This window comes from Puma concolor, chromosome C1, assembly GCF_028749965.1.
Source record: "Puma concolor isolate L17-30 chromosome C1, mPumCon1.1.hap2, whole genome shotgun sequence".
NCBI lineage: Eukaryota > Metazoa > Chordata > Mammalia > Carnivora > Felidae > Puma > Puma concolor.
This window is the reverse complement of record NC_141674.1, coordinates 62,133,231-62,158,664: the sequence shown is the minus strand read 5'-3', so window position 1 is coordinate 62,158,664 and position 25,434 is coordinate 62,133,231. Positions and strand designations below refer to the sequence as shown.

The window sequence follows — 25,434 nt, the reverse complement described above, 5'->3', positions numbered from 1 at the left end:
TAGAATAATGATGAGCATGAGTAAAAATGTTAAGAGAAATAACATCTTAATATTTAATATAAAAATTATTTTGATCTCATGGATACCCTCAAACTTGTCGTGTTAGAAAAAGCAAAATAAAAGCAAATTTGGAAGTAAACTTTACTTGCCATGGTTTATAGTACTTGGGTTTGAAAAGAGGTGATGAAATGTACTAAAATTGTAGTAACACTTGTATTGTCTTGATGGGCTGACTTTCTGTACTTACTGGTTCATTCCTTTGCCTACTATAGAAAAGATTTTTCTTTCTTGACCTTCTGTGTAATCTAAGTAGCAAATATTCTGTGTCTTACAAGAATATTTTTCTTTGCTTTATGTTGAATTTATTACATTCTTGATTAACAGACTCTTAAGAGAACAAACAGGGTTGCTGGAGGGATATTTGGTGGGGGCATAGGCTAAATGGGTGATGGGCATTAAGGAGGGCACTTGTTGGGATGAGCACTAGGTGTTATATGCAAGTGATGAATCACTAAATTCTACTCCTGAAACCATTACCCTGTATGTTAACTAACTTGAATTTAAATAAAATGAAAAGAAAAAGAAGAAATTGTCAGAGGCTATTTGGACATTTGATTAAGATAGGATCAGGGTGCTAGAGAAATAATACTGAGTTATATATTTAATTAAATAAGCATTTTAAATAATACAACATTTTAAATAAATACAGACATTAACATGATTGTAAAGAACCTGATTTTTATAAGTGAGGAATCTTTATTCTTTGCTTTTATTTTTCTCTCAGTACTTTAAATATTTTACTCCATTCCATTCTTGCTTATGTAATTTCTTAGGAAATGTTTTCTATGCAGATGTTTTTCTAGATTTTTAAATTAGTTTTTATTGTTTTATATTCATCTTCTGGTTCATCACCTTTTGGTATTTAAAGGCTTATAGTTCTACAGTATGCAAGCCTGGAATCAAATTAAAAGTTGAAAACTGGTGTTTTCACAAAAGCTTTTTTAAAAATTTTGAACAGAAATATACAGCCTTCTAAGTTTTAGAAAGCAAATACATTTAATGGACAGAAAATAAGATGTCTTGATTCCAAGTGCATCTTAGATTCATTGTTCCAAATAATTTTTTATGTTATTTGAAATGTGGAATTTACCACAAAAATATAATGTTTTAAGGAATCAGTGTTTTTTTATATAAACTTACAAACCAACTGGATTCCATTTTCATTTGCCAGGAGATTAGTAATATTCTGGCTGTTCTACTAGAATCTCTTCTTAATTTTCAGAGTACATTTTGTGTGTGAAGTAAACTCATGGCAAGTCTTCATCAAAGCCGTATTGTCTCCATGAACTATTTGGCCAAATAAAAGTATTTTTAAAATATAATTGCTATATTTTTGATGGGTTTAAATATATTGTAGACATTCTAAACTAAAAATAGTTTACAACCACAATAGATATAAAATATTACTAGTTATATTTCTTATAGTTAGATTTTTGAAAAAAATCACTATTTCCCCCTTTAAAAAATTAAAAAAAATTTTTTTTAAATGTTTATTTATTTTTGAGAGACAGAGCATGAGCAGGGGAGGGGCAGAGAGAGAGAGTGACAGACACACAGAATTTGAAGTGGGCTCCAGGCTCTGAGCTGTCAGCACAAAGCCGGATGGGAGAGTTGAGGGTGGAATTCACAAACTGTGAGATCATGACCTGACCTGAAGTCAGACACTTAAGGAACTGAGCCATCCAGGTGCCCCCGCCCTTTTTTTGTGATTTTATTTTACTTGCAAATTTTGTGGTAATTCTGGAGTCTAGTGTCCAGAATTCAACTTAGTTAATAATGTCATAACGCTTACAAAATAAGGTACTGTAACAAACTTGATCATCAGGTTATGATGTTATGTTATATATTATGTTTTAATATACTTTTTATTTAAAATAATAATATATTTGTATACCTAGCATCTAAAATTCCGGTGACTAAGTGTAATGCCTATAGGTCACTGACACAGAAAACATTGTGTTTGAAAATTTCTTTAAGGGGCGCCTGGGTGGCTCAGTCGGTTAAGCGTCCGACTTCGGCTCAGGTCATGATCTTGCGGTCTGTGAGTTCGAGCCCCGCGTCGGGCTCTGTGCTCACAACTCGGAGCCTGGAGCCTGTTTCAGATTCTGTGTCTCCTTCTCTCTCTGACCCTCCACCGTTCATGCTCTGTCTCTCCCTGTCTCAAAAATAAATAAACGCTAAAAATAAAAAAATAAAATAAAAAAATTTCTTTAAAATATTTATCAAATATCCATTTGAAAAGGAAATAAACATACAAAATAAAGTGTTTTTACTTTCCAGTATTTAATTTAGATGTTCATTAATTATAACTTCATATAGTTACCCTGCAATTATTTGCTCCCAATATTTTTAAATGGAAAAGTTGGGAATTAAGATGAGACTTACAGTTGATGTGCATTATATTTCATAAAGACATAGTTTTTATAGTGTGATTAAAAATGTATAATAACTTTAAAATTAGTACTTTTGTCCATACAAACTAGGCTTACTGTTAATGATCCTGATTTGTTTTTAACTACAGGACATCTTTGAAACTGTAATTGTAGTTCTGATGCTTTCTGTAATGTGTTGCTGTACTTATGTGTTATTTCTGTAATGCGTTGCCTTTGAACATTATATTATTATTTTAACTTGTTGATATACACATATGTGCATTTTACAAAGTAGTTGCAAAATTATCAAAATATTAAAAGGAACAAAAGTGCCTGTATTCATCTTTAATTGTCATATTTAAAATTGGCAGCACTTGGTACATAGACTTTTAAGTAGGTATAGGAGGAGTTCTCAATTGCAGTGGTTTTCAGTTTTCCTTGGTAGGCAGTGTAATTATCTGGGTCCATAGTTGCAGAGATAAGATTTAAGAGGTATCTTATCAGGCCTGGGAATTTGTGTTATTCTAGTTATACTATGTGCAATCAGTAATAAATAAAATTAAATGTTGCGTAAGAATCCTCACTTCTTCACACTGATTGGGCTATGTGACAGACTAATTAAATAGTTTGAATAACTGAAAAATACTTTTAAGAAATGATAGTTCTTAAAAAAATGAAAAAATAATGTTCTACATTTAATCCTATAATTTACTAACCATAGATTAATCTTTCCTTTGGAGAACAATAACTTGATCTCATATAGTAATGTTCTACTCTGAAATGTTTTTTAATATTAAGGTTGTTTGTATGGTGGGAAATAAGTACTACTAATAGGGATGAATATTGATGCAATAGAGGACACATTTACAAATGATTCTAGTATATGAGAAAGACTGATTTTAAGATTATTTTAGAATTCATATTCCCAACTAAAAAATCAGTTGAGAATGATTTAAAAATTAACCTGTATAAAACAAAGATCAGTAAGTAGGAACCAAAAATATATTTGTAGGCACCTGGGATGAGATTCATTTCAGCATTTCATTAACTCTGAATGACCTGACAGATAAGGAAGAGATATACTTTGTAGTAATATTTCTTACTATATGATAAAAGGAAGCACAGAGTGTTTGGAGACATTTTTTTCTCCTCTCACTTAAGATCTGAAAAATAAGTAAAAAGTTGGTTGTTTTCATTATAAAAGACCCTTCATATTATCTGGTTAAAGTTAACATTTCTAGAATTTATAGAAAAATTTTTTAGAATTTATATTTATTGAGACTTATAAGATAAGATAATGACAAAATGGTCCCAGCCCCAAATATTTGAAAATATAATCAAAGATTATACTTTTTTGCAAATGTACTTATTAAAAATATATTTATTACTGATTTATTTTTCTTTTGCTTACTTTAAATTTAATTTTTCATTCTTGATCTAGTTTCCCATGGTGGAAACTTAAATTATTGATTTTAGATCTTCTTTTCTAATATGTGAATTCAACGCTATGAATTACTTTCTAAGCACTGTTTTCACTGCATCCCACAATTTTTTTTTTATAATTAAAAAAATTTTTTTTCAATGTTTATTTATTTTTGAGAGAGAAAGTGTGAATGGGGGAGGGGCAGAGAGAGAGGCAGACACAGAATCCAAAGCAGGCTCCAGGCTCTGAGCTGTTAGCACAGAGCCTGACACGGGGCTCGAACTCAGGAACCCTAAGATCATGACCTGAGCTGAAGTCAGATGCTTAACTGACTGAGCCACCCAGGCACCCCCACATTTTTTTTAAAGTTAATTTTTTGGTGCACCTGGATGGTTCGGTCAGTTAAGTGTCCAACTTCAGCTCAGGTCATGATCTCATTGTTGGTAGGTTCGAGCCGTGAATTGGGTTCTGTGCTGAGAGCTCAGAGCCTGGAGCCTGCTTTAGATTCTGTGTCTCCCTCTCTCTTCGCCCTTCTCCCGCTTGTGCTGTCTCTCAAAAATAAATAAACATAAAAAAACCAAAAATGAAGTTTATTTTGAGTTAGATAGAGAGCACAAGTGGGGGGAAGGGCAGAGAGAGAGAGGGAGAGAATCCCAAGAGGCTCTGTGCTGCCAGTGCAGAACCTGACACCAAGACTGGAACACTTGGAACTGTGAGATCATGACCTGAGTTGAAATCAAGAGTCCGATGCTTAACTGACTGAGCCACCGGGTGCTCTGACTGCATCCCACAAATTTCGATAAGGTGTATTGTCATTTAGTTCAAAATATTTTTAAATTTCTCTTTGAGCTGTATATTATTTAGAAATATGTTATTTAATCTCCATGTATTTTGATATTTTCAAGCTATCTTTCTTTTATTGATGTCTAGTTTAATTCCACTGTGGTCTGAAACAGACATTGTATGCTTTCTATTCTTTTATTTATTTATTTTATTATTTTTTAAATTAAAAAAAATTTTTTTTTATATATTTCTGAGAGAGAGACAGAGCATGAGTAGGGGAGGGGCAGAGAGAGAGGGACACACAGAATCCAAAACAAGCTCCAGAGAATCCAAAGCAGGCTCCAGGCTCTGAGCTGTCAGCACAGAGACTGATGTGGGGCTCAAACTCACGAACTGCGAGATCATGACCTGAGCCAAAGTCGGACGCTCAACTGACTGAACCACCTAGGTGCCCTGATTTCTGTTCTTTTAGATTTGTGAAGGTATGTTTTATGGCCCAGATTGTGGTCTATCTTGGCAAATATTCCATGTGAGCTTGAGCTTGAGTTTGAGAAGACTGTATAATCTTCCGCTGTTGGATGAAGTAGTAGATAGGTGTCAATTATCTAGTTGACTAATGGTGTTGTGGACTTCAGCTATGTCCTTACAGATTTTCTGCCTGCTCAAGCTATCTGTTCAATGAAGTTTCCAAATCTAATAGTGGATTCATCTGTGTCTCCTTTTAAGTTCTCTCAGTTTTGCCTCTCTCAGGTGATTTAGTGCTGTGTTTAGGCACATGCCCATTAAGATTGTTATGTCTTCTTACAGAATCTATCAATATGTAATACCTCCATTTTATCCCTGATAATTTTCCTTGCTCTGAAATCTGCTCTATCTGAACTATTATATCTTCCCCAGCTTTCTTTTGATTCGTGTTAGCATGGTATACATTTTGCCATCATTTAACTTTTTTTTTACTTTTTTAAATGTGTGCCACAGAAGAATATTTTTAATTCACATACTGTAATCTCACCCCTTTAAACTGTACAATTCAGTAAAAAATATTTTTTAAATGTTTATTTATTTATTTTGAGAGAGAGAGAGAGAGAGACACAGAGATGGAGGGTATATGTGTGTGTGTGTGTGTGTGTGAGCAGGGGAGGGGCAAAGAGAGAAACAGAATCTCAGGCAGGCTCCATGCTGTCAGCACAGAGCCTGATGTGGGGTTCAGTCTCATGAACTGTTAAGATCATGACCTGAACTGAAATCAAGAGTCAGACGCTTAACCAACTGAGCTATCCAGACACTCCTCAGTGAAAAATATATATAAATGAAAACAATAACTTTGTTATTTATTAACAGCTTTTCATGTTGCTAACCATTCTACAATATTAGTTTTAATGCTTTTATAGTATTCCATTGATGATATTAAATAGTTTAGTTAATTGTACTGTCAAAGACATTAAGGGTTTTTTGCTATTAAATGATTTTTGCTATTCAATTATTATTTTTATTATACATTTTTAATTGAGGTATAATTGACACATAATATCACATTAGCTACAGATATGCAACATAATGACTCAGTATTTATATATATTGTGAAATGATCCCCACAATAGTGTCGTTAATTATGTAGTTACATATGTACTCACCGTTTGTAGTTACAAAATGTTTTTCATATGTTGAGAACTTTTAAGATGTATTCTCTTAACAACTTTCAAATATGCAATACAATATTGTTAACCAAAGGCATCACTTGGTGCATTACCTCCTCATGACCTATTTATTTTGTAACTGGAAATTTGTACCTTTTGACCCCTTGTCCTATTTTGCCAACTGCTACCCCTGCCTCTGCACCACCAATGTTTGTATCTATGAGCTTGAGTTTTTGTTTCTGTCTTCAAATTCCACATATAAGTGAGATCATCCAGAATTTTTCTTTCTTTGTCTCATTTGTTTCACTTGGTATAATGCCCTCAGGGTCTATCTTTGTTGCAAATGACAGGATTTCATTCTTTCTTATGGCTGAATACTATTCCATTCTATGTATATACCACATTTTCTTTATTCATCTGTCAGTAGGCACTTAGGCTGCTTCTGTATCTTGGCCTATTGAATATGTGGGGTGAATATATCTTTTTGAGTTAGTGTTTTCCTAGTCTTCAGATAAATATTGAGAAGTAGAATTGTTGGATCATGTGGTAGTTTTATTTTTAGTTTTTTGAGGAACCTCCATATTGTTTTCTGCAGTGGTTGTACCGATTTACATTCTCATTAATGGTGCATAAGGGTTTCCTTTTCCCCACATCCTTGCCAACCCTTGTTATTTCTTGTCCTTTGGGTAAGAGCCATTCTAACAGGTATGAAGTGATATTTCCTTATGGTTTTGATTTGTATTTCCCTGATGATTAGAGGTAATGAGCATCCCTTCATGTACCATGTTGACCATATGGATGTCTTCTTTACAAAATATGTATTTAGATTCACTGCCCATTTTTAAATTGCATTTTATTTTGCTATTGAGTTGTGTGAGTTCTTTATGTATTTTGGATATTGTCCCCTTATTACATATATGATTTGCAAATGTTGTCTTTCAATCAGTAGCCTGCTTTTTCATTTTATTGATGGTTTTCTTTGCTGTGCAGAAGCTTCTTAGTTTGATATATTTTTACTCGATATATTTTTGCTTTTGTGTCCTTTGCTTTTGGTGTCAAATACAAAAATCATTACCAAGACTGTTGTGAAGGAATTTACTGCCTATGTTTTCTTTTAGGAGTTTTAGGTCTTTTTTTTTTTTTTTTAAGTTTCTTTTTTTTTTTTATTTATATATGAAATTTATTGTCAAATTGGTTTCCATACAACACCCAGTGCTCATCCCAAAAGGTGCCCTCCTCAATACCCATCACCCACCCTCTCCTCCCTCCCACCCCCCATCAACCCTTAGTTTGTTCTCAGTTCTCAACAGTCTCTTATGCTTTGGCTCTCTCCCACTCTAACCTCTTTTTTTTTTTTTTTCCTTCCCCTCCCCCATGGGTTCCTGTTAAGTTTCTCAGGATCCACATAAGAGTGAAACCATATGGTATCTGTCTTTCTCTGTATGGCTTATTTCACTTAGCATCACACTCTCCAGTTCCATCCACGTTGCTACAAAAGGCCATATTTCATTTTTTCTCATTGCCACGTAGTACTCCATTGTGTATATAAACCACAATTTCTTTATCCATTCATCAGTTGATGGACATTTAGGCTCTTTCCATAATTTGGCTATTGTTGAGAGTGCTGCTATGAACATTGGGGTACAAGTGCCCCTATGCATCAGTACTCCTGTGTCCCTTGGATAAATTCCTAGCAGTGCTATTGCTGGGTCATAGGGTAGGTCTATTTTTAATTTTCTGAGGAACCTCCACACTGCTTTCCAGAGCGGCTGCACCAATTTGCATTCCCACCAACAGTGCAAGAGGGTTCCCGTTTCTCCACATCCTCTCCAGCATCTATAGTCTCCTGATTTGTTCATTTTGGCCACTCTGACTGGCGTGAGGTGATACCTGAGTATGGTTTTGATTTGTATTTCCCTGATAAGGAGCGACGCTGAACATCTTTTCATGTGCCTGTTGGCCATCCGGATGTCTTCTTTAGAGAAGTGTCTGTTCATGTTTTCTGCCCATTTCTTCACTGGGTTATTTGCTTTTCGGGTGTGGAGTTTGGTGAGCTCTTTATAGATTTTGGATACTAGCCCTTTGTCCGATATGTCATTTGCAAATATCTTTTCCCATTCCGTTGGTTACCTTTTAGTTTTGTTGGTTGTTTCCTTTGCTGTGCAGAAGCTTTTTATCTTCAAAAGGTCCCAGTAGTTCATTTTTGCTTTTAATTCCCTTGCATTTGGGGATGTGTCAAGTAAGAAATTGCTATGGCTGAGGTCAGAGAGGTCTTTTCCTGCTTTCTCCTCTAGGGTTTTGATGGTTTCCTGTCTCACATTCAGGTCCTTTATCCATTTTGAGTTTATTTTTGTGAATGGTGTGAGAAAGTGGTCTAGTTTCAACCTTCTGCATGTTGCTGTCCAGTTCTCCCAGCACCATTTGTTAAAGAGACTGTCTTTTTTCCATTGGATGTTCTTTCCTGCTTTGTCAAAGATTAGTTGGCCATACGTTTGTGGGTCTAGTTCTGGGGTTTCTATTCTATTCCATTGGTCTATGTGTCTGTTTTTGTGCCAATACCATGCTGTCTTGATGATGACAGCTTTGTAGTAGAGGCTAAAGTCTGGGATTGTGATGCCTCCTGCTTTGGTCTTCTTCTTCAAAATTACTTTGGCTATTTGGGGCCTTTTGTGGTTCCATATGAATTTTAGGATTGCTTGTTCTAGTTTCGAGAAGAATGCTGGTGCAATTTTGATTGGGATTGCATTGAATGTGTAGATAGCTTTGGGTAGTATTGACATTTTGACAATATTTATTCTTCCAATCCATGAGCAGGGAATGTCTTTCCATTTCTTTAAATCTTCTTCAATTACCTTCATAAACTTTCTATAGTTTTCAGCATATAGATCCTTTACATCTTTGGTTAGATTTATTCCTAGGTATTTTATGCTTCTTGGTGCAATTGTGAATGGGATCAGTTTCTTTATTTGTCTTTCTGTTGCTTCATTGTTAGTGTATAAGAATGCAACTGATTTCTGTACGTTGATTTTGTATCCTGCAACTTTGCTGAATTCATGTATCAGTTCTAGCAGACTCTTGGTGGAGTCTATCGGATTTTCCACGTATAATATCATGTCATCTGCAAAAAGCGAAAGCTTGACTTCATCTTTGCCAATTTTGATGCCTTTGATTTCCTTTTGCTGTCTGATTGCTGATGCTAGAACTTCCAGCACTATGTTAAACAACAGCGGTGAGAGTGGGCATCCCTGTCGTGTTCCTGATCTCAGGGAAAAAGCTCTCAGTTTTTCCCCGTTGAGGATGATGTTAGCTGTGGGCTTTTCATAAATGGCTTTTATGATCTTTAAGTATGTTCCTTCTATCCCGACTTTCTCAAGGGTTTTTATTAAGAAAGGGTGCTGGATTTTGTCAAAGGCCTTTTCTGCATTGATTGACAGGATCATATGGTTCTTCTCTTTTTTTTTTGTTAATGTGATGTATCACGTTGATTGATTTGCGAATGTTGAACCAGCCCTGCATCCCAGGAATGAATCCCACTTGATCATGGTGAATAATTCTTTTTCTATGCCGTTGAATTCGATGTGCTAGTATCTTATTGAGAATTTTTGCATCCATATTCATCAGGGATATTGGCCTGTAGTTCTCTTTTTTTACTGGGTCTCTGTCTGGTTTAGGAATCAAAGTAATACTGGCTTCATAGAATGAGTCTGGAAGTTTTCCTTCCCTTTCTGTTTCTTGGAATAGCTTGAGAAGGATAGGTATTATCTCTGCTTTAAACGTCTGGTAGAACTCCCCTGGGAAGCCATCTGGTCCTGGACTCTTATTTGTTGGGAGATTTTTGATAACCGATTCAATTTCTTCGCTGGTGATGGGTCTGTTCAAGCTTTCTATTTCCTCCTGATTGAGTTTTGGAAGAGTGTGGGTGTTCAGGAATTTGTCCATTTCTTCCAGGTTGTCCAATTTGTTGGCATATAATTTTTCATAGTATTCCCTGATAATTGTTTGTATCTCTGAGGGATTGGTTGTCATAATTCCATTTTCATTCATGATTTTATCTATTTGGGTCATCTCCCTTTTCTTTTTGAGAAGCCTGGCTAGAGGTTTGTCAATTTTGTTTATTTTTTCAAAAAACCAACTCTTGGTTTCGTTGATCTGCTCTACAGTTTTTTTAGATTCTATATTGTTTATTTCTGCTCTGATCTTTATGATTTCTCTTCTTCTGCTGGGTTTAGGCTGCCTTTGCTGTTCTGCTTCTATTTCCTTTAGGTGTGCTGTTAGATTTTGTATTTGGGATTTTTCTTGTTTGTTGAGATAGGCCTGGATTGCAATGTATTTTCCTCTCAGGACTGCCTTCGCTGCGTCCCAAAGCGTTTGGATTGTTGTATTTTCATTTTCGTTTGTTTCCATATATTTTTTAATTTCTTCTCGAATTGCCTGGTTGACCCACTCATTCGTTAGTAGGGTGTTCTTTAACCTCCATGCTTTTGGAGGTTTTCCAGACTTTTTTCTGTGGTTGATTTCAAGCTTCATAGCATTGTGGTCTGAAAGTATGCATGGTATGATTTCAATTCTGGTAAACTTATGAAGGGCTGTTTTGTGACCCAGTATATGATCTATCTTGGAGAATGTTCCATGTGCACTCGAGAAGAAAGTATATTCTGTTGCTTTGGGATGCAGAGTTCTAAATATATCTGTCAAGTCCATCTGATCCAATGTCTCATTCAGGGCCCTTGTTTCTTGATTGACCGTGTGTCTAGATGATCTATCCATTTCTGTAAGTGGGGTGTTAAAGTCCCCTGCAATTACCACATTCTTATCAATAAGGTTGCTTATGTTTATGAGTAATTGTTTTATATATTTGGGCGCTCCGGTATTCGGCGCATAGACATTTATAATTGTTAGCTCTTCCTGATGGATAGACCCTGTCACTATTATATAATGTCCTTCTTCATCTCTTGTTACAGCCTTTCATTTAAAGTCTAGTTTGTCTGATATAAGTATGGCTACTCCAGCTTTCTTTTGGCTTCCAGTCGCATGAGAAGTAGTTCTCCATCCCCTCACTCTCAATCTAAAGGTGTCCTCAGGTCTAAAATGAGTCTCTTGTAGACAGCAAATAGATGGGTCTTGTTTTTTTATCCATTCTGATACCCTGTGTCTTTTGGTTGGCGCATTTAATCCATTTACATTCAGTGTTATTATAGAAAGATATGGGTTTAGAGTCATTGTGATGTCTGTATGTTTTATGCTTGTAGTGATGTCTCTGGTACTTTGTCTCACAGGGTCCCCCTTAGGATCTCTTGTAGGACTGGTTTAGTGGTGACAAATTCCTTCAGTTTTTGTTTGTTTGGGAAGACCTTTATCTCTCCTTCTATTCTAAATGACAGACTTGCTGGATAAAGGATTCTCGGCTGCATATTTTTTCTGTCTAGCACACTGAAAATCTCGTGCCAAATCTTTCTGGCCTGCCAAGTTTCAAAAGAGAGATCAGTCACGAGTCTTATAGGTCTCCCTTTATATGTGAGGGCACGTTTACCCCTTGCTGCTTTCAGAATTTTCTCTTTATCCTTGTATTTTGCCAGTTTCACTATGATATGTCGTGCAGAAGATCGATTCAAGTTACGTCTGAAGGGAGTTCTCTGTGCCTCTTGGATTTCAATGCCTTTTTCCTTCCCCAGTTCAGGGAAGTTCTCAGCTATGATTTCTTCAAGTACCCATTCAGCACCTTTCCCTCTCTCTTCCTCCTCTGGGATACCAATTATGCGTATATTATTTCTTTTTAGTGTATCACTTAGTTCTCTAATTTTCCCCTCATACTCCTGGATTTTTTTATCTCTCTTTTTCTCAGCTTCCTCTTTTTCCATAACTTTATCTTCTCGTTCACCTATTCTCTCCTCTGCCTCTTCAATCCGAGCCGTGGTGGTTTCCATTTTGTTATGCATTTCGTTTAAAGCGTTTTTCAGCTCCTCGTGACTGTTCCTTAGTCCCTTGATCTCTGCAGCAAGAGATTCTCTGCTGTCAGCTATACTGTTTTCAAACCCAGCAATTACTTTTATGACTATTATTCTAAATTCACTTTCTGTTATATTATTTAAATCCTTTTTGATCAGCTCATTAGCTGTTGTTATTTCCTGGAGATTCTTCTGAGGGGAATTCTTCTGCTTGGTCATTTTGGATAGTCCCTGGCGTGGTGAGGACCTGCAGGGCACTTCCCCTGTGCTGTGGTGTATAACTGGAGTTGGTGGGCGGAGCCGCAGTCAGACCTGATGTCTGCCCCCAGCCCACCGCTGTGTCCACAGTCAGACTGGTGTGTGCCTTCTCTTCCCCTGTCCTAGGGGCAGGATTCACTGTGGGGTGGGGTGGCCTGTCTGGGCTACTTGCACACTGCCAGGCTTGTGATGCTGGGGATCTGGCGTCTTAGCTGGGGTGGGTAGGCAAGGTGCACGGGGGCAGGAGGGGCAGGCTTAGCTTGCTTCTCCTTAGGTGATCCACTTCAGGAGGGGCCCTGTGGCAGCAGGAGGGAGTCAGATCCGCTGCCGGAGGTTTGGCTCCGCAGTAGCGCAGAGTTGGGTGTTTGCGCGAAGCGAGCAAATTCCCTGGCAGGAACTGGTGCTCTTTGGGATTTAGGCTGGGGGATGGGTGGGGGAGATGGCGCTGGCGAGCGCCTTTGTTCCCCACCAAACTGAGCTCTGTCGTCCGGGGGCTCAGCAGCTTTCCTTCCCTTTGTCCTCCAGCCTTCCCGCTTTCTGAGCAGAGCTGTTAACTTATGACCTCCCAGACGCTAAGTCGCGCTTGCTGTGGGAACACAGTCCGTCAGGCCCCTCCGCTTTTTGCAAGCCAGACTCGGGGGCTCTGCTTGGCCGGCGAGCCGCCCCTCCGCCCCGGCTCCCTCCCGCCAGTCCGTGGAGCGCGCACCGCCTCGCCGCCCTTCCTACCCTCTTCCGTGGGCCTCTCGTCTGCGCTTGGCTCCGGCGACTCCGTTCTGCTAATCCTCTGGCAGTTTTCTGGGTTATTTAGGCAGGTGTAGGTGGAATCTAAGTGATCAGCAGGATGCGCGGTGAGCACAGCGTCCTCCTACGCCGCCATCTTCCCTCTCTCTCCAACAATTGCCAGGAGTTTTAGGTCTTAAGTTCAAGTCTGTAATCCATTTTGAGCTCAATTTTGTGTATGGTATGAGATAGTGGTACAGTTTTATTCTTTTGGATGTTGCTGTCCAGTTTTCCCAACACTATTTATTGAAGAAGCTCTCCTTTCCCCATTGTATATTTTTGGCTCTTATGTCATAAATCAATTGACCATCTATGTGGGTTTACTTCTGGTGTCTATTCTGCCTCATTTATCTATATGTTTTATGCAAATGCCACACTGTTTTGATTACTATAGCTTTGTAATACAGTTTGAAATTAGGGAGTATAATGCCTCCAGCCTGTTGTTCTTTCTCAAGTTTGCTTTGGCTATTTAGTTTTTTTGTGGTTTTATACAAATTTAGGATTATTCATTATATTTCTGTAAAAAATGGCATTGAAATTTGGATAAAAATTGAACTGAATATATAGATTGTTTTGGGTAGTGTAGACATTTAGCAGTATTAATTCTTCTAGTTCATGAGCATGGAATAACTTTCCAAATATTTGTCTCTAATTAATTAATTTCATTGTACAGGTTTTTTACTTCCATGGCTAAATTTATTCCTAGGTATTTTATTCTTTTTGGTGCAATTGTAAATGGGACTGTTTTCTTAAATTCTCTTTCTAATAGTTCATTATTAGTGTATAGGAACTCAACAGATTTTTGTATATTACTCTTATTTCTTGTAAGTCTACTGAATTTCTTTATTCCAAGACTTTTTTGGTAAAGTCTCTAGGGTTTTCTCTATGTAGTGTTATGTGCAAATAGTGACTGTTTTACTTTTTCCTATCCAATTTGGATGATTTTTATTTCTTTTTCTTGCCTAATTGCTCTCTGAACTTCTAATACTGTGTTGAATAAAACTGGTGAGAGTGGGCATCCTTGTCTTGTTCCTAATCTTAGAGGAAAAGCTTTAAGTTTTTACTGTTGTGTATGATGTTAACTGTGGGTTTGTCATATATGGCCTTTATTATGTTATGCTCTATCTATACCATTTGTTGAAATACTCAGGTTATCATAATAGGATGTTGAATTTTGTCCAGTGTTTTTTTTTTGCAGTTCTCAAGATGATGATATGATTTTTAGCTTTCATCTTGTTAATGTGGTGTGTCATTGTATATACTGAATTGTGGAGATTGATCTATCCTTTCTTCCCGGGCATAAATCCCACTTCATCATGGTGTATGATCCTCTTAATGCATTGTCGAATTTGGTTTGCTAATGTCTTGTTGAGAATTTTTTGCATCTGTGTTCATCAGAGATACTGGCCTATGATTTTTTTTGTAGTATCCTCTAGTTTTAGTATCAGGTTAATACTGATCTCATAAAATGAGTTTGGAAATGTTCTCTCCTTTTCTTAGAAGAGTCTGAGAAGGATTGGAATTGATTGTTTAAATGTTTGGTAGAATTCACCTCCATCACTTTACTTTTCATTTATATGTCAGTACATTTAAAGTACCATTCCTGTAGACAGCATGTAGTTGGCTTGTTTGATCCACTGTAACTTTGATCCACTATGTCTTTGTGTTGGTGCTTTGAGCATTGATATTTAAATTGATAAGTTCTATAGTTGAATTAATATCTACTATATTTTGTTACTGCTTTAATTGCTCTTGTTTTTGTTCCAGTTTTAACCTTCTACTCTTTTCTGTCTGTGGTTTAATTGAGCATTGTATATGATTTCATTTTCTATCTTATCTCAGTATATTTCTTTCCTTTTTTTTATTAGCTGCCCTTATTATTGTGTTAACTTAAATCCACTCTCAAATCACATATACTACTTTACATGTAGTTTAAATATTTTTTAATAACAGGATATCTCTAATTCTTCCATTTTGTTCCTTGTATCATTGCTGCCATTCATTTTATTTATACATATCCATACATAAATATACATATATACATAGATAATCTAATATAGTTTGCCATTAGTATTTGACCAAACTGTTATCTATCAACTAAAAATAGGAAAAATAAAAGCTTTTTATTTTATCTTCACTTGTTTCTTCCCCACTGCTTTTCCTTTCTTTAAGTAGATCTGAGTTCCTGAACTATATTATTTTCTTTCTAACAAACTGCTTTTAACATTTCTTGCAAAGCAGATATATTGGCAACCTATTCCCTCAATTTTTGTTTGTTTAAGAGTCTTTATTTCTTATCCACTTTTAAAGGATAATTTCACAGGGCATAGCTTTTTATATTAGTGAGTTATTTTCTCTTAATAGTAAATACTTCACTCTATCTTCTCCTTGCTTGCATGGTTTCTTAGGAGATGTTGGATATACTTCTGAATTTTGCTGCTGTATGGGTAAAGTGTCCCCCTCACCCCCAGTGTTTTTTTTTTTTTTTTTTTTTTGCCTTAATCCTGTTTGGTGTTTTCTGAGCTTCTTGGATCATTGGGTTGGTATCTGACATTAATTTGCAGAAGTTCTCACATATTTACTATTTCATATTTTTCTTCTTTTCCTATATCACTTTCTTCTCATTCAGGTATTTCCATTATGTATATGTTGTACTTTTTGTAGTTATCCTACAGTTCTGGAATATTTTATTCAGCTTTTTTCAGTGATTCTTTTTTTTTTCTCTTTGCTTTTTGGTTTTGGAAATTTCTATTGACATATACCCAAACAAAGAGATTCTTTCCTTAGGCATGTCCATCCAGCCTACTAAAGAGATAGCCTATCAAAGATAATAATCATTTCTGTTACAGTGGTTTTGATCTCTAACACTTCTTTTTGATTCTTTTCAAAGATTTTTATCTCTCTTTATACTGTCTTTTCTTGTTTGTTGTCTATTTTTTTTTTCCCTTTATAGTCTTTAGCATATTAATCATAATTGTTTTAAATTCTCTGTCTGGTAATTCCAACATCCCTGCAGTATGTGAATCTGGTTCTAATGCTTGCTGTATGTTGTCTTTTAGTATGCTCTGTAATTTTTTTATTGAAAGCCAGGCATCATGTACTGGTAAAAAGAATTCCAGTAAAATAGCGTGTGGTGTGGTGTTAAGGTGTGGATAAGTCTCAGTCTTTAAGTGAGGTTGTGCTCCCTAGTCTGTGAATTTCACAAGTACTCCTCAGCCTTCCTAATCTTAGGTGGGACAAGATGGCTAGAGTGGGCTGTAATTGTGTACTTCCTTTCTCCCAAATGGAAAGCTTGATGGAGATGTAGTTGGATATTTCCCTGCTTCCAGATCAGTTAGGCTCTGGTAAAACCTCAGTTTATTGTGTGTTAAATATTTTCTCTTTAGGGTAGCCCTTGTTAAGAAGAACAGGGTGATCATGTGTATTTCAAAATTATTCTTTTTCTGTCTCCTCTCAGAGGCACAAGCAGATTTTTCTCCAATATTCGATCTGAGGACCTGGTAGAGCTCCTGGATATTAATCTCACAGAAGTATGAGGGCTGGAGTTTCTAAATATGAGTTGTCAACACTAAGCCCCTAATAACTTGTCAGTCACAGTCCTACCCAGGCACTGGTTCCTGCAGAGGTTTCTTTTGGTGAATTTTTGCTCCAGTAACTTCTGAATCTTTGTATCCACCTGCCTATCTCTGAATTTTGATTCAGTGGTTTTTCATGTAACCTCACTTTTCTGGTGAATCTAAGAAGAGTTGTTGACTTTTCATTTTGTTCATCTTTTTATTTGTTAGAATGGTATGACATCTTCTAAGCTCCTTATATCCTGGACCAGAAACCAAAAGTGTCCTAATTTACTTTTTGAAGATTACATTCTATTTTGAGTTGTTAATTGAGCCAGATTTATTTTAGTAACACTTATTTATAGTGTTTGTTACATGCCAAACACTATTCTAAAACCTTTATGCCAAGTCATTTTGTCTTCATAGTAATTCTATCCATTAAGTGGTATTGGAGTTCTCATTGTATGGATGAGGAAACTGAGGCACATAGCTTGGATGTATAACAAACTGAGGGTACATAACTTGCCTGAGATCACGAAGCTCAGAACAACTTATATTTGTTTCTTCTTTCTCTACTTCATAAGATAAAAAATAAGTTCAAAAAGCAAAAAAACTTCCTTTAACCAAAAGAATGTAGTTAAGGAAAACCTGTGTCAGTTGGGCCTTCAGAAGGTCTGATAGATTCTGCCTCTATACTTTTTTGGCCCATGTAGAGAGTCTTGCTATTCTACTATGGGGACACACACAAATAGACATGTGAGAGAATGACACAGGGAAGGCTTGTGTAGATGGAGAGAGGTCCTAGGACAGTGTGGTGAGAGAGACCCATACATCCCAGCATCCCAGCTGACTCTTCCCTCCAGGGTCCTTGCCAATGTGTCAGATCTGCATATTAGCCATCTTGTAAGTGCAGTACAGATGAACACCAAGACTGAATCTCTAGTTAACATCACTTGGAAAAGAACTGCCTACTTGAATCAAGTCAACCCACAAAATCCTGAGAGATAATAAACAGTAGTTGTTTTGAGCCAGTAGATTTTGGGGTATTCTGTTATGCAGCATAAATAAATGAAAAATGTATTCTTTTTTGCAGGCATTTGGATATTGGTTGTGGAAATTTGAAGGGAAGGATTTCAAGGAATTAACAATAGATCTCAATCTATATGAAAGATACTTTGTCATTTGTACTTAGAAGTCTTTTTTTTCTAGGGGTGCCTACGTGGCTCAGTTGGCTAAGTGTCCAACTCTTGATTTCAGGTGAGATTATGATCTCAGGTCATGGGATCAAGCTCTACGCTGACAGCACAGAGCCTGCTTGAGATTCTCTCTCTTCCTGTCTCTGCTTGTGTGCACGTGCATGCTCTCTCTCAAAATAAATAAACTTCGGGCTCTGGGCTGATGGCTCAGAGCCTGGAGCCTGTTTTTGATTCTGTGTCTCCCTCTCTCTCTGCCCCTCGCCCGTTCATGCTCTGTCTCTCTCTGTCCCAAAAATAAATAAACGTTGAAAAAAAAAATTAAAAAAAAAAAAAAAAAAAGGGGCGCCTGGGTGGCGCAGTCGGTTAAGCGTCCGACTTCAGCCAGGTCGCGATCTCGCGGTCCGTGAGTTCGAGCCCCGCATCGGGCTCTGGGCTGATGGCTCAGAGCCTGGAGCCTGTTTCTGATTCTGTGTCTCCCTCTCTCTCTGCCCCTCGCCCGTTCATGCTCTGTCTCTCTCTGTCCCAAAAATAAATAAACGTTGAAAAAAAAAATTAAAAAAAAAAAAAATAAACTTAAAAAAGAAGTCTTTCTCCAGATTTAGTGAGATATAATTGATATATAATTTTGTATAAGTTTAATGGGTACCATATGATGATTTGATACACACAAATATTGCAAAATCATAATCACAATAAGCTTAGTTAACACATCTATCTATCTTATATAGTTATTTATTTATTTATTTTGTGATGAGAACATTTGGGATATACTGTTAGTAACTTTTAAGTATACAATGTAATATTGTTAACTGTAGTTACCATGCTATGTGTTATATTGCTAGAACTTGTTTATCTTAGATCTGGAAGTTTGTAACCTTTAACCAACATTGCCCCATTTCCTGTACCCCATTTTGCTCACACCTGGCACCCCCCAATTTACTCTCTGTTTAAATGAGTTTAACTTTTTTAGATTTCACATTGAGATCATAGAGAATTTGTCTTTCTCTGTCTGACTTATTTCACTTACTATCAGCCCTTCAAAATCCATCTATGTTGTATAAAATTGCAGAATTTCCTTCTTTCTCATGGCTGAACAATGTTCTATTGTGTATGTGTGTATACATTATGTAAAATATATCTATATCTATATATCACATTTTTTTAATTGTTCATCAGTCAGTGTGCAGTTAGCTTGTTTCTGTATCTTGGCTGTTGTAAATAATGAACTTGGGAGTTGCAGATATCTCTGAAATATAGTTATTTCATTTCCTTCATATATATACTAGAATATATATTTTATATATATAATTGTTAGATCATATGGTAGTTCCATTTTAAATTTTTTGAGGAATCTCCATACCATTTTCCATAGTGGCTGTATCAGTTCACATTCTCACCAACAGGGTACAAGGGTTTGTTCCCTCATCTCATTATGGTTTTGATTTGCATTTTCCTGACAATTAGTGATGTTGAGCACCTTCTCATATATATGTTGGCCATTTATATGTCTTTTTGGGGGAAGAAAATGTTCAAGTCCTCGGCCTATTTTAAAATTAGATGATGATGATGATGATGATGATGATGATGATGATGAGGTGGAGGAGGAGGAGGAGGAGGAGGAGGAGGAGGAGGAAGAGGGGGTTGCTACTGATATGTATGAGTACTTTTTATATTTTGGTATTTATCCCTTATTAGATGTTTGCAAATACTTTCTCCCATTCCATAATTTGCATCTTCATTTTGTTTATTGTTTGTTTTCTGTGTAGAAGTGTTTCAGTGTGATATAGTCCTTCTTGTTGATTTTTGCTTTTGTTGCCTGTGTTTTTGGTGTCATATCCAAAAATCGTTGCTAAGACCAATGTTACAAAGCTTTTCCCCTGTTTTCTTCTAGGAGTTTGATGGTCCCCAGTCTTACATTTAAGTCTTTTGACTTAATTTTTGACTTACTTTTGAGTATTTTTAGTTTTTTTTAATGTTTATTTATTATTGCGAGACAGAGAGAGACAGAGCATGAGCATGGAAGGGACGGAGAGAGAAGGACACAGAATCTGAAGCAGACTCCAGGCTCTGAGCTGTCAGCACAGAGCCTGACACAGGGCTCGAACCCACGAACCACTAGATCGTGACCTGAGCCTAAGTGAGATGCTCAACCAACTGAGCTACCCAGAAGCCCCAAATTTTGAGGTATTTTTAATAAGTGGTGTAAGAGTCAGATTTTATTCTTTTTCCAGTGAATAGACAGTGTTCTCAGCACCATTTATTGAAATTACTGTCCTCTCTTTTAGTATTCTTTGTTCTCTTGTCAAATATTAGTTGACATATATGTATATGTTTATTTCTGGGCTCTCAATTGTTGTAATTTGGTCTGTGCGCCTATTGTTTTTTTTTTTTTTGTTTGTTTGTTTGTTTGTTTGCCAGTACTGTGCTGTTTTGATTACTGTGAATCTGTAATATGTTTTTATGTCAGGAAGTATGAGTCCTTCAGCTTCATTTTATTTTTCAAAATTGTTTTGCCTACTTGAGATTTTTGGGTTATTGTTGTTATTGTCCCATATGAATTTCAGCATTATTTTTCCTACTTTTGTGAAGAATGCTATTTGAATTTTATTAAAAATTGTATTGAATCTGTAGTTGACTTAGGATAGAATGGACATTTTAAGAATATTAACTGTTCCTGAGCACAGGATTATTCGTTTGTATCTTTAATTTCCTTCATTAATGTCTTAGAGATTTCAGTGTACAGATCTTTCACTTCCTTGGTTACATTTATTCCTAAGTATTTTATTCTTTTTGATGCTATTATAAGAGGATTGTTTTTTTCCTTTTTAAGATACCTCATTGTTAGTATATATAAAATGCAAATGACTTTTGCATGGTTATTGTGTGTCCCCATCTTTACTGAATTCATTTGTACGTTCTAACAGTTTTCATGGAGTCTTGAGGATTTTCTTTTTTTTTTTTTTTTAATTTTTTTTAACGTTTATTTTTATTTTTGAGACAGGGAGAGACAGCATGAATGGGGGAGGGTCAGAGAGAGAGGGAGACACAGAATGTGAAGCAGGCTCCAGGCTCTAGGCTCTGAGCTGTCAGCGCAGAGCCTGATGCGGGGCTCGAACTCACGGACCGCGAGATCATGACCTGAGCCGAAGTCGGGTGCTTAACCGACTGAGCCACCCAGGCGCCCCTTGAGGATTTTCTATATATAAGATCATGTTATCTGTAAACAGAAAATTTACTTCTTCTTTTCTGATTTGGATTCCTTTTGTTTCTTTTTCTTAGCTGATCACCCTAGGTAGGATTTCTGGCCAATTTATTTATTTATACCTGATTCAGTTTTTGTTCCCATGCTAAACTGTGAAAAATATATAGCTAACCACAAAAAAAAAAAAATGTCCTGACATCAGGGTACATGTAATATAATTGGAAAGGCAACAATTAAATTATATAACATAAAAATACATAATTTCTAAATTGGGGATGTAGGCATGGTACAGGAATGTAATGACTAAGAGTTATCTAGACACTGAAGTTTCGCATATTTCATTAACCATGTTTAATTTTATTGTTTTCATGGGTTTGTGTTTAAACATAAAATAATTAGACAATGTAGGTTTTTTAAAAATTATGAGGCCATGAAATTTTAGAGTTCCCTAGTTACCTTACTATTTAATTATTACAGATGGTTTTTTATCTGTCTGTAATTGGCATCTTTTTAATTAAATCTAGGAAGTGTTTGTCCAAAATGAGTAAAAAGGCATTCAATTAAGTACTATCATGAAGATTATCTCAAATTTGGATTTGTGTGACCTAATAATTCTTTTCCTCAAACTATATGTCTTATCTGCAAGAAAAAGTTTTTCAGTGAGGCAATAATACCAATCACACTAACTCCCTCAATGGGTATTATTAAAAAGTTATTTTGAACATATTTAGGCATTTTGAGGAAAGGGACTATGTTATCTTACGTATCAGTATCAGTTACCTTCACAAAATGGTATCAGTGAACTCACAGTTAGTAGCAATGTTAGTCAACTAACAGCTAAAGTTAGAATGCTTAACTAATTACAGAAGTTTTCATTTAGTTAGGTTATCTAGTGTGTCTGAGATCAATAAAGGAAATAGAAAACATTCTACCTTTGAATAATACCAGTGGTAGATTATTGACATCACATCTAAGTGACATATGGATAGCATTAATACAGAAAAGTTTAACATAAAAATCTTTCATTGCCTGTGATAAGTTTGTAGACATTAACTATACTTAGTTAATAATGCTATTTAGAATCCCTAAAAATAAATGCTAGGCAGATGATATCTTCTACAAAGAAGTAAAGAAATATCAAACTATTAGAGATGAATAAGCAGAGAAATGAATGCTTGAAATAATAGTTTATCTGTGCATCTATTATATATATATTTATATATATACATACACACACACGCGCACACACACACACACACACATGTACCAATGCTGTGACTAAAGATATAAAGTCAACTTCAGCTTTATATGAAGAAATGGGATCTCTGCTGTTCCATGTTGATGTGTTTTGTTTGTCTAGAGATTGTTATAAGTTATGATCTAAAAAAGTTTAACTTTAGTTAATATTTCATTAAGATTGGATCATTAATTGTAGCACATACATAACACGAATGCAAGGTATTGATAGGGGGAACTGAAGGTGCAGGGAGTTATGGGGGTATATATGGGATCTCTGTGTACTTTAAGTTTTTCTGTAAACCTAAAACAGCTCCAAAAAATAAAGGCTATTAATAATTTTAAAAAATCACTTGGTTACACAAGTAGAAAGGAAAAAAAAATTCACTTGGTATATGACTCTCACTTTGCAGATTTCTTCCAGAATTGTTATTGACTCAAAAATTGGATTCTATAAGTGAAACTTTTGAGCACCCCATTGTCTTAAAACATCCTGATTTATGCCTGATATATGGTTTCTCATAAACCCTTGTTATAAACTGGAGTTTGCCTGTATTAGGCCAGAATGGAAAAAATAGGTTTTTTTGAAAGGAGAGCCTGAGGAAAGACTTGAGGTCTTTTCTAAATAGGGAGTCCAAATGATGGAATACATTTTGTATATTGCCTTTCATTTCAGGACCTATAGAGCTTGGTAAGTTTATAAAGATTCGTTCTTATCTGTTTATTTTGTATCAGGGTCTTTATTCTTTCTCAATGTGTCCATGACTTACCCAGGAACGTGCTCAATTACAGATTCCTTGACCCTCAGCCCAGAGACTGATAACATAGATATGATATGGGGCCTAGGAATCTGCATTTTGTTTAATTTCTTAGATGGTACTTAGAATTTAATTATAGTTGTAGGCCTTGGTCAGCATATAAAAAGGAACTAATCTCTTGAATGAGTGCAAGGGTTTATCTAGATTTTCACATTTATTTTCATTTGGATTATGCCTACCTAGTTTACCTTCACATGGTAGAAAGATTCTTCCAATAGGGAAGGTGGTTAATCTGACTAAATGCTCTCAGGCCACTTGAGCTCAGTTATTCTCTTTTAAACTATCACTGGGTAACTGTGTTTTGTAAAAGCTTAAATTACCCAGAGTAAGGGAAATTTCAAATATATAAGAAATACTATGTAAAATTACTTTAAAAAGCTTTGATACAGGAATTTTAGATAAATTAGTCTTATTTTAAAACTAATAGAATTCCAGATTTTAACTGCCTAGTTGAATTGAACATAGAAATAAGTAATGTGATTGTAAATTGTTTCTTTAAGAAATTTATAACAGAAATTTGTAACACCCATTTTGTGCACCCTCCTCCTGCCTGTCAACCATAAGTTCTCTATATTTGTAGGTCTGATTCTTCTTTTTGTTTCTTTATTGTTTTTTTTAATGTTTTTGGATTCCACTTACAAGTTAGATTTTTTAATTTTAACTTTTCTACCCGTTTTGTTCTATCTATTAGCAAATATTTTTTGTTTTAAATTTATTTTTGGAAGTTGAAAAAACTTTTCTAAGCAATTTCTCATTTTGCCTAGATGTTTCATGGAACAATCACAAAAGAACTAACCAGTCATGAAGAATGGAGTCACTATAATGACAACATGATAGAAGATCAGAAGGATTTTGTTTTTGTGAAGTTCAGTGGCCTTCATTTAAAATCTATGGAAAATTTGCAATCCTGTATCTCTCTGAGAGTATGCATCTTCTCAAACAATTTTATCACAGATATTCATCCACTTCAAAGTTGTATAAGATTAGTCAAACTTGATCTCCATGGAAATCAGGTAAGCAATAGCATTTTAGATATTTGTGTATAAATGAAATTGATGTTTAAAAACACGTATGTTACCTATCTACAGTATTTCAGTCTTTTACGTAAAATGTAAATAAAAATTTAAAACTAAATAAAATATATAAAAATACAAATTTAAGGGGCATCTGGCTGACTCAGTCCGTAGACCATGCAACTCTTGATCTTGGTGTCATGAGTTTGAGCTTCACATTGGTGTAGAGACTACTTTTAAAAAAATTTAAATTTAAGCAAAATTTTTGAATTAGAAATATGTAAATACTTTGTGATTTGGTATATTTTACTTCTTAATAGCCTGCATTAAAAATTATTTGGACTTATGGGGCGCCTGGGTGGCGCAGTCGGTTAAGCATCCGACTTCAGCCAGGTCACGATCTCGCGGTCCGTGAGTTCGAGCCCCACGTCGGGCTCTGGGCTGATGGCTCAGAGCCTGGAGCCTGTTTCCGATTCTGTGTCTCCCTCTCTCTCTGCCCCTCCTCCGTTCATGCTCTGTTTCTCTCTGTCCCCCAAAAATAAATAAAACATTGGAAAAAAAATTATTTGGACTTTTAAATTTTTTTAATGACATAATTGACATATAACATATTAAGTTCAGGCATACAACATAATGACTTGAGATATATATATATCACTTAGGCTGCTTCCCTGTCTTGACTATTGTAAATAATGCTGCAATGAATATTGAGGGTATATATATCTTTTTGAGGTAGTATTTTCCTAGTCTTCAGATAAATATTGAGAAGTGGAATTGTTGGATCATATGGCAGTTTTATTTTTAGTTTTTTTAAGAAACCTCCATACTGTTTTCCACAGTGGTTGTACCAATTTACATTCCTGTAACAGTGCATAAGGGTTTCCTTTTTTCCACATCCTTGCCAGCACTTGTTATTTTTTGTCATTTGGATAAAAGGCATCCTAACAGCTATGAAGTGGTATCTCCTTGTGGTTTTGATTTGTGTTTCCCTGATGATTAGAGACAGTGAGCATCCCTTTATGTACCATGTTGGCCATCTATCTGGATGTCTTCTTTAGAAAATAAGTATTCAGATTCACGGTCCATTTTTTAAAAAAAAAATTTTTTTTTCCAACGTTTATTTATTTTTGGGACAGAGAGAGACAGAGCATGAACGG

General features: G+C 35.7%; 1 protein-coding gene across 5 annotated transcripts in view; it reads left to right on the top strand.

Moving 5' to 3' along the window:
- Positions 1–25,434, top strand: part of LRRIQ3 (leucine rich repeats and IQ motif containing 3) — a 257,386-nt gene that overhangs the window by 9,045 nt on the left and 222,907 nt on the right. For all 5 annotated transcript variants that reach the window (XR_015254801.1, XM_086717280.1, XM_086717282.1 and 2 more), the window contains exon 2: positions 24,029–24,277. Coding sequence is in view for 4 of the 5 variants with exons in the window: in XM_086717280.1 (XP_086573406.1) it covers positions 24,029–24,277 (249 nt within the window). In the remaining variant the exon portion in view is untranslated. The remainder of the gene's footprint in view (positions 1–24,028; positions 24,278–25,434) is intronic.